General features: G+C 43.4%; 1 protein-coding gene across 2 annotated transcripts; it reads left to right on the top strand.

The window, feature by feature from the left end:
• The first annotated feature begins 109 nt into the window (after window positions 1–109).
• On the top strand, window positions 110–9,702 carry tdrd1 (tudor domain containing 1). Of its 2 annotated transcripts, none has more exons than XM_037082174.1 (26): window positions 110–261; window positions 608–742; window positions 943–980; window positions 1,097–1,157; window positions 1,560–1,674; window positions 1,804–1,870; window positions 1,976–2,059; window positions 2,156–2,335; window positions 2,449–2,592; window positions 2,768–2,933; window positions 3,069–3,152; window positions 3,503–3,679; window positions 3,762–3,869; window positions 4,218–4,388; window positions 4,495–4,761; window positions 4,860–4,991; window positions 5,327–5,434; window positions 5,575–5,742; window positions 5,975–6,322; window positions 6,414–6,530; window positions 6,631–6,759; window positions 7,911–8,078; window positions 8,221–8,571; window positions 8,695–8,754; window positions 8,886–8,929; window positions 9,073–9,702. In XM_037082174.1, exons 1-26 carry the CDS (start codon window positions 222–224, stop codon window positions 9,142–9,144), a joined length of 3,534 nt encoding a protein of 1,177 aa, XP_036938069.1. In that variant the 5' UTR covers window positions 110–221; the 3' UTR covers window positions 9,145–9,702. The 2 variants fall into 2 exon arrangements, with proteins under 2 accessions (XP_036938069.1, XP_036938068.1); XM_037082173.1 differs by having other exon boundaries at window positions 8,692–8,754.
• Window positions 9,703–9,847: the final 145 nt, after the last annotated feature.

Below are 9,847 nucleotides of genomic sequence, written 5' to 3'. Positions count from 1 at the left end.
GTTCTGAGAGACCTTACAGTATTTTAAGACACTATGACCGCCACAAATCTTGAAGGTAAATTTGATTTCTTTATTATTTTTCTCCCGTCAGATCACTGCCTTCGGCTTTTTACGACTTTATTTGTAATGGACAGTAACATCTTCAGACAACAAACAAGTCCTAAGCTCTTTGCTTGAGACAGACGTGCAGGTCGACCGATCGGCAATGGGGTCTACTGCGCATGTGCACCACTACACTTCGCTTCAGACACGTGCGGAAAGGTAAAGTATTGACCTTGGAATATAAAACCGCTAAGTTCATAAACATTTACTCGTTTCGGTTGATATATTTCATTATGTTTCGACGCATAACATTGTTTGAGTTTATCGTTTTAAGTTGTACTTAGTTAACCCCGTTTGTTTTAGCATGCTAAGGGTAATAGCTAACCTGTCTTAGTGAGCTAGCTTAACTCGTTAATAACAGTGTAGGGGAGGCTAACCATTTTGCCTTTGAGTAGCTAGCTAAAAATGCAGCGCTGTTTCAGACTAAACGAAAATTTTGCGCACTTCTCTACTCACTCATTTTATGGAACCGCCTGACTCAGTATAACTTATATCATATTGACAGCTGGCAGCATGTATCCTTCATTTTCTCCCAACCTGGTTCGACCCAATCTGCCATTGAGGAAACCATCATCGAGCCCGATAGCTCTTGGTGCATCGCCTGCTCCAAGACTTTCCACCAACACTGCCACTGGAGATGGTAAGTCAGTGCCACCATTAGCAGACTACCAGACAAGTAGTGGGGCTCCCATTAGTGGACACACCTGTCTGGCACACCAGTAGTTTTTTATTTTTATCTGACTAACTGTCAATGAGAAGCAACAAAAGGCTGCTAATGTGTGACTATGGTAATATCCTTAGCTACTCGGACCTTATATTTCTCCCTTTTCTTTTTTGCAGGTCCTAAAATGCCACCCTTCAGCAGGGATATATCAGCGGTATGTAACAGACTTGCACTAATTCATTGTTGGCCTTAAATGTGTGCTCTCTGTTCATTATCAGTGCTATTTGTCCACATTTCCAAGTGTTTTTTTTTTTTTTTTTGTCGTCATAGGTGTCAGGATCCGTGCCCCCAGCGCTGACAGTATACTTCTGCAACTACTGTGGTCAGCAAGGTAAGACTGTCACTATTGAAGTTCCTGCACCCTGATGTGTTAGCAGTATGCGAGAGTTCATAAAAAAGTGTATTTTTCTTATCTTGTTTTAATTTTGATTTGACCCAAAGTGTAGGCTCATGGTTACTCTGTTGTTCCGTGCCACCAGTGATCGCAACACCACCAAACTGTAGGGTTGAGGGAAAGTATTCTAATATTAATGACGCATCAACATAATTTCTTCTCGATATTTTAAAAAGTCAAAATATAAAGGGTAACTGCTATGGTGTGACAAGAACACAGTGGGTGCTTGCACCACAATTCTTCATGGTTGTTTTGTGAGCGTCAACCCAGCTCTTGTTGACTTTTAGTTGAAATTCAGTTCAATCAGCAGTTTCTTAATTACTTTTGTTCACGCGACAGGAAATTTCCGTTGCAAGCGCTGCAAGAAGACTCCTTACTGCTCTGTTGTGTGTCAGACAGAAGACTGGAAAGCACACAGACATGTGTGCAAACCCATGGAGCCAGAACCTGTAAGGTATGTTGGGTCAACTCTGAGTCTGTCAGCTGTGAGGATTTATTAATGCTATCCAAAACTAGCAGCTAAGAGTTGAGTCATGATGTAATGTCCAATAGATAATGTGCACTCACCTGTTTCTTTTTAAAGAGAGAAACCAAAGGAAACCACAGCATCACCTGTGATGGAAGACAAAGCTGGCCTGCTTGAGTCTAAGGTGAGTGCACTGATTTGGAGATCTTCAAGTTTTCATCATGTGAGATAGCACTATTAAAAGGATTTGTGATCTACGTTTTGTTATCTCTTCTTAACCTTTTTACAGACTTGTGGTGATGCACCCAGTCCCCAGAGGGTCTATTTAAAGGACTTGCAAATGACTAAAGTCATTACAGGAACACACATCCAGGTATAACATGCCCAGTGTGCCTCAACTGTCAAGACCGATCCAGCCAGTGTTATTGATACTAGAATCTCTCTTTGTTGTAATTGTGAATTGTTGAAGGCATCTGTTGTAGAGTTCTACAGCCCTGGCAGGTTTTTCATCGTTGCACAAAGCCCTGAGCTCCTGGGAGCTCTGAACAGCATCAGCACAGAGCTTCAGAAAACATACAGCTGCCCATCAGTGACGACATATGTACCCTGTACTGAAGAGGTGTGCGCGGTTCAGTTTTCCTGTGACCTGGTGAGAGTGGCTTTCTCAAGCAATTTGTCAAGATGGACAAGTACACAAATATGCTCATTGGTGCAGTCCTTGACTTTGACACTTGTGTTTTCTATCTATTTTTCTACTTGTAGAACTGGTACCGGGGCTTCATCCAGACTTTGGCTACTGACCAGAAGAAGGCTAATGTCCTTTACATTGATTTTGGCAATGAAGAAGATGTTCCTGTGGAAAGGATCAGGCCCCTGGCTGCTAATATCCCAACATTCTCTCCATGTGTAAGTCTATTCAAGTTAGATTAATGTTATTATATTCCAATGTGGCATATGGATGTCAAAATAATGTTTTGTTAAAAAATATGAATAATGTCAAAGTCATTTGACATTAACCCTGATAGTTTGTAGTGTTCACAGCTGGTCTGATGGCCCTAGCACTTGCATCTATTACTTCCAGGCAATGGAGTGTTGCATCGCTGGGGTGGTGCCAGTGGCTGGCAACTGGTCAGGCGAGTGCTGTATTGCAGTGAGACAGCTGTTAGCCGGCAAGACTGTGACTGTGAAGCTGGTGGATATGCTAGAGCATGGTCGCATCCACACTGTTGATATCCTGCTTGCAATGGGTAGGGTTGTTACGGAGCTCCTAAAATCCTGAAATATTATGATGTGGGAGGTGCAGTTTGTGATGGGGAAACGTGTGCAAGAGTTTTGTGGAATTTAAACACAGATAAGAAAACTCTCTTCCCTGTGTCTTTCAGGAAAGCAGCTGAGCACATTCCTCCTTGAGCACGGTTATGCAGTAGAGGAAACAATCAACACAACACCAACTGAGCAAGAAATAAGTGAGTTGGCTTCACTGTCTCATCTCCAATCAGTCTGCAGACAAGGGCTGCAACATACAAGACAAAAGCACTAGAAATCCCTGTTACACTGTGACACTTCTTTTCAAGGTGTCAAAACCAAGATGTCATCACAGGTGCCATGGTTAAAATAAAGCAATGCATGTGAGCTCTGGCCACATGATGGGATTTTTTCATTCAAATTCAGCTTCTGAATTTGTTTTGTGTTTGTCACCAATTTAGAATATTCAGAGTGATGCAAGTCCTCTTATGTCAAGGGCTGTTAAGGCTGCATTGTTGTCTGAGCGGCATCTTGAAATTGTAAATAAAATGAAAATGTTACATTTTCACAGAGGGCATGGTGAGTGCATCTTTGGACAACTTCAAGCGTCTCTCTGATGGGAAGGATAACAACACCTGGGCTAAGAGACCTGAGCCCATCACACAGGTGGTGGGTGACTCCTTCCCTGCTGTGGTCACCCACTTACATTCACCAAGTGAAATTCTTGTACAGAAGGTGGAGAACGCTGGTAAGAAGCATTTGTTCTGGTTCTCACAAATTAAAGCTCTGGTCTTTGACATGTATTTTTAACCTGAGATTTTGGTGTGCAGGAGTGATTCAAGAGTTGCAGTTGAAGCTGAGGGAACACTGCAGTCAGATCCCAGCCCCTCAGAACTTCAGACCAGCCCTCGGCACAGTTTGCTGTGCCCAGTTTTCAGGTACAACACATACACTGTGCAGGATGTGACAGTATGGTTAGTAAGAATATGCCTGGTTAATAATGCCATCCACTAAAGAAAGAGATAAGATAGGATTTGAAATAAACAAGGTAATAAATGATGCAAGTTGTTCAAGCTGTTGACATTTGAGCAAAGTTTTAATAGAATCAGAATTTATATCAGTATTTTAAACATGAGCCCAAAGATGCTCAAACTCAACAATTAATAGATAAAACATACCTTTCTTTGCTTATATTGGATCTGTCTCTGCCTGTAAAATAAAAGTTTTTTCTCTTAATTGACTTACAGTGTAAGTGTATGCTCAGTCTGTCATTGTGCTTCTTTTAGAGGACAAGCAGTGGTACAGGGCTGAAGTTCTGGCTTACTCTTCGGAGGAACGCGTCTGTGTTGGCTACCTTGATTTTGGCAACTCTGAGGAGGTGGATTTAGCCCACCTGCGGCCGATCAGCCCTTCACTACTGGCCCTTCCTATGCAGGCTGTGCCTTGTGGTCTAGCAGGTAGCACATCTGCTGTGGAGCACATTTGAAATGTAATAGTGATCCTTTCCTTAAGCAAAAGAAGTCTCCCACTATGTGTCTGAATGTATTGTTGACTCCTTTCCAGGGGTGCAGCCTGTTGGGGAGAGCTGGTCGGAGGACTGTGTGATGGCCCTCCAGAAAATGGTATTGCACAGAATACTGCGGGTTGAGATCCAGGGGGTGCATGAGGGCAAGGCTTTGGTGGCCCTGTATGATGAGTCCAGTGACCCTCAGGTCAACGCAGTGGAGATGCTGAACTCTGCTGGTTTCAGTGTACCTGCTCCTGTTACCACCAGCAGTGAGCAACAGGTTGAGCAGAAAGTAGTGACTACTGCTGCTGCAGAACCACAGGGTGGGAAGTGTGAAATAACTCCCAATTACTTTTGACAGAAGAGTGTCAAAACATAAGAAATACATACGAATGTTTTATGCAATTCTGTGTTGCTTCAGGGCCTCCCCCAGCCTGTGAGCCTCTGCTGTGGACTTACACTGAGCTTCCCTCTGATGGCCAGACAGTGGCACTGCTAGCCAGCGTCGTGGAGAACCCTCAGGAGTTTTACTGCCGCATCAACAATCCTACAGGTATTGTTGTCTCTTTAGCCTAGAGGGCCATTATTATTGTTTTTTTACAGCAAACTATGCTCAGTGTAGACCGACCCAGTGTAGAGTGGGCAATTTGTGTTTGGTGTCTTTGGTGCAATAATTAATCTGCTGTTTGGTCTACAGTTGCAGTTCATTATTGCATGTATATAAATCTTTGATCTCCAAAAATCATGCAAGCAACTCTAAAATCTAAGGGAAACACTGATCTGATTATTTCAGATGTGCACATGCAACTTGATGTGGTATTGTGACTTTAATGCAACCTTTTATCAAACATTGGAACAGTTTAATATGTTTGTGTGTCTGTTTTACAGACCATCAGCGTCTGATAGAGCTTGGGGCAGAGTTGAAGCAGCACTGCGAGGCACAGACCTCACCTTTTGTGCCCAAAGTGGGGGTGCCCTGTTGCGCCAAGTTTCCTGGTGAGACAATCTACCTTACCACTCACTGTGGTACACACTGTCAGGCAGCTCATGAAAAAGAAATTGACCATCAGAATTGTATTTGTTCTTATTTGTTTTGGGGAAATTTAGTTGTACTTGATGTGCTTTTTTCTCCCCAGGTGATGGCGCGTGGTATCGTGCTATGATAAACGAGATATCTGAAGACGAGACATCTGTAAACTATGTGGACTATGGTTCTTGCATGAAAGTGAAAAATAAGAACCTACGACCCATTACACCCCGACTCCTGACTCTACCCTTCCAAGCTGTTCGCTGCAGCCTTGCAGGTACTGTGTGTGCATGTGAGAGAGAGCGAAAGAGGACAGACTAAATATAAAACCAGATATGGCTTTATAGTAAGTACATGGCTAACATCACCTGCGGTATTATAGACCAAGTGAGATCAAAATAGGGCACTTTTCAATTAAATTCATTTTTAAAAGATTTGTGATTTGAATTGTTCTCAAAAGTTGGATAAAAAGGGACATAAAACAAGGTTACGTGTGTGTTTGGATTCAGGTGTGGAGCCCCTGGGATCTGAGTGGAGCAGTGAGGCCCTGCTGTGGTTCCAGACTCTGGTGGATGGCGAAAAGCTATCTGCACGTGTCCTTTCTGTCTCGCAACAAGGCTACAACGTGAAGCTGGAGAGCAGAGGGCAGGATGTGGCGGTTGCCCTAATTTCCGAGCAACTAGCCAAAGCTCCTGGAGCGATTCCCAAAGAGACACATGGCACCACAGGCTCTGAAGCCAAACACCAAGAGAAAATAAAGGAAAATGAGCACAGCCAAAAACAGGCACAAGCCTCCAGCCAGACCGGAGCCAGTTGCAAAGAGATACCAACTGAAGGGACTGCAACGCCATCAGAAGGTCAGCTGGAGTGTAGATGTCCGCAGGATGAAATGCAATGGTGATGCTTTCAGGAGCCTAATTGAAATTGTGTGCTGTAATCTTTCTTCAGCCCCATCTTTCCCAGTGAACTGGAAGACAATGGAGCTGCCACTCACCGAGACCTTTCAGCCTTTAATCCCAGCTGCCATTAGTCCTTCCCTCTTCTACCTGCTCAGTCCCAGCCAGGGTCAGAACACTCACTCTTATCCCTCCCAGTTGTTAGAAGATGCACAAATGATGAAACATTTAAATTGTTCTATCGTGACTGCTTTGTGTTGTTTTTGCAGTGGACCAGCAGAAACTTCAGGGTGTGATGATGGAGCTGGCAGCATACTGCAACAACAACCAGACTTCTTTATCCTCCACCGTCCTGAGCAGACCAGCTCCTGGGGCTGCCTGCTGTGCCCAGTTCTCTGGTGAGGAACACTCATATTATTTCATAAATATCTGTATTATAGTTGAAGGTTAAGTCCAGAGATAAACTTCAACCAGTGGTCTTTATATAACAATGCCAGAGAGACATAACGTGTCTGCCCAAATTGAACTAAGCGTGCAGCAACAAAACTTGTTTTGAGGGGAAATTAGTTATATATAGATATGTAGAAGTAACTGGCAAAACCATTACAAGGGCACAGTGATAAAAAGTAAAAGCTATCATAACAATACTGTAGAGTTAATAAAGCAAGTGAGCCAAGCTCAGTTTTTCTAGGTGTTGCTACGACCTTCTGAAGCCACTATGTATCAGACAGGTAAATTTAAAAGTGGGTGACAAGCCAGTATTTTCAGAGATGACCCAATAAGGAAACTGAATAAATCAAATCTAGCCATACATTCTAGCTTTTGTTAATGTTGAAACATGAAATGGATATATCCAGAGTAATCACTCGTTGTTTAGGTGTTTTTGTGTTTGTTTCGCTTTTATGACAAAACAATGTAATCTTGTTGGAGTTTCACATCATGGTCTATAAGGAAATTGTGCCCAGAGTTTAATAGATACTGTCAGCAGGGGAAAACCCCATCACACAGGCAGTATCATTCCCACTCATCGTTGAATGATTACAGGCAAGAAACCCCATCAGGACAGACCAGCTGAGCCAGTCCTCTCACACAGCCTGGCACCATGAGTTCCCTTCTCTCATTCTCTCATCCAGGTTTTATGTTTGCTCGATGAATGTGCTCGAGACCCCACCTGCAGTTGTTGCCCCTGCAGACCTAAGCTGGTAATTTGGTGTCTGCTAGTAGCTGTAATTACACAGCGCGTGTGCAGCCGATCTTAGGAGCGGCTCTTCTTTAAACACAGTATGCAGCTAGGAGACTATAGCCCGGCATACATTCCGCAGCTAACAACAGGGTCTGTTTTAACGGATTTGTCAATGCTGTCTGTTGGGTCTTAACCGGTAAAGGCCCATTATTTTTTTTTAAGGACTGTGGTATAGGTAGAGTCGTCTTTGTCATCTCTTGATTCAAGGCTTTTTTCCTTATGACATAATTCTGGTACTGAAATACTGTATTTGCATAAGTGTGGAATCAAACACCCTGGCTTGACTTCTAATTTCTGTTTTTTAAGCTGACAATAACTGGTACCGTGCGGTGGTCCTGGAGGTCAGTGAGAATGAATTGAGTGTCATGTATGCCGATTACTGCAACACTGAGAAGGTGCCGCTCTCCCGTGTCCTGCCCATCCCTGGACATCTACTGCAGCCTCCCTTTCAGATCGCTCGCTGTGCGCTCACTGGTAAGACAAAAGGGGTGTCATTTCTTCTCCATAAAACGATTTATATATTCCACCACAAGTGTTTTTTGTAATTGCTCTGGGTTGTTCACCGTATCACACCTCTTCCTCACACATCACTTAGCCCTCTCGCCTCTGTTTCTAGGTAGGGAGCACTTCCCTGCCGAGTGGCCAGAGGAGGTCCTGGTCGTGTTCCAAAACCTGCTGTCTACTGGCGTCCTCGCCACTGTCCAGTCGTTCGATGGGTCTGCTAACGTGCTTTCACTCACTCTGCATGCTGAGGCAGGTGGGGGGGACCTCACGGCCATAATCTTGGATACACTGCAGGCCCAGACAAAGAGTAATCCTTGCCCCTCCACCACCCAGATGGTTGAGCAGGCTGATGGCAGTGGCACATCTGCTGCCAGCACTAACGCTAACGCTCCCACTGGCCCACCCCCTGAGACAGCAACCACGGCTCCTCAGCTGGGGAAAAACGCATCAGTGACACACAATGGTTGGTCAAGTCAGAATTTCCCAGTATGATTTATGAATTTAGTTGCTTGTCTTTACTATTATCATCGATTCAACAAAATGTCAAAGCTGAAATTAAGAAACAATATTTTTTGTTTCTTAGTAGAGGATCAAAAGATGGCTGAACAGACAGAGCCCCCATGTGGAATTGATACGAACACTGATGGTATGTATGCTTTAAAACAAGAACATGATCTGAGACCGCCTGTCTGTAAAACTTTTATCAAACAATGGTCTTTGTCACACTACCACTTCAAGTTAGCATTGCATTCACTCAGCTTTCTATTTGAATCCCAGGAACTCTGACCTCCGGATGCTGCTGTCTGAGCCTGAAGAATAAGGTCAGAGCAGGTTTCACTTGCTTCGGAAAGCAAATTTGAACTTCTGTCATCTTATTTTGATAGAGCCAGGAGATAATGGTCATCATGTTCTTTCTATGTCCAGCTTGTTGATGTTTATAATGAGTGTGTTGTTACTCTCACAGATTGACCACCTGGAACAGTTGGTGCAGCTGCAGCTTTCTCTCATCCAGCAGCTCGTGGCACAGACAAAATAAGACTTACCACATACATTACATTACATTACAGTCGCCAACTTGTTGAAATCAAGGATGTTGTGTTTTTTTCTGGACCATGTTTCACACTTCATGTGGCCTCCAGAAGCAGCCACCCAGCTTGTAGTTTTAATTTTGTCTCCTTATTCAAGAAGTTGCCATCCAGCTTTTAATTTATCTTTGTCAGTTCTTATTTTGTGTCCATATCACTGAACGTACATGTTGTTTCAGTGCCTTTTATGTTTTTAACCTATGGTTAACTTTTAGTCACTTTTCACTTTTAATGTTTCTGGAGGTCTTCTTAAAAATGCTGAATGCACACATTAGGTTTGTTGAAGTTGCCTAAAAAGTAACTGCACAAAATGTTCAACCTCAAATTGTCCAAGTGTGTGCATTTCCAGCACATGTGCATCAACACATGCTGTTATGCTGCCATCTGTTCCTTTGTTCTGTCTTAATCACCTGTTCAGGTGGTATGTCCAGCCCGATTCATTTGTTTGACATGAGTTTCAGTTTTTTACATAAAGGTTCTGTGACTAAAAGTAAAGAAAATGAATGCAGTGGAGTGGTTTTATTATTCCTCCACACTGGCAACATCTGTGGTTGGAGGCATTGTCCATCCATCCAACACTTCTGACACTAATGGCCACAATGACTTAAGGGTTAGCTTATTGGATTTTGGTGGTCAAAGGTCTATATGACCTCT

The sequence above is a fragment of the Acanthopagrus latus genome, chromosome 20 (genome assembly GCF_904848185.1).
Source record: "Acanthopagrus latus isolate v.2019 chromosome 20, fAcaLat1.1, whole genome shotgun sequence".
Lineage (NCBI taxonomy): Eukaryota > Metazoa > Chordata > Actinopteri > Spariformes > Sparidae > Acanthopagrus > Acanthopagrus latus.
This window is presented reverse-complemented; position numbering and strand designations above follow the sequence as displayed.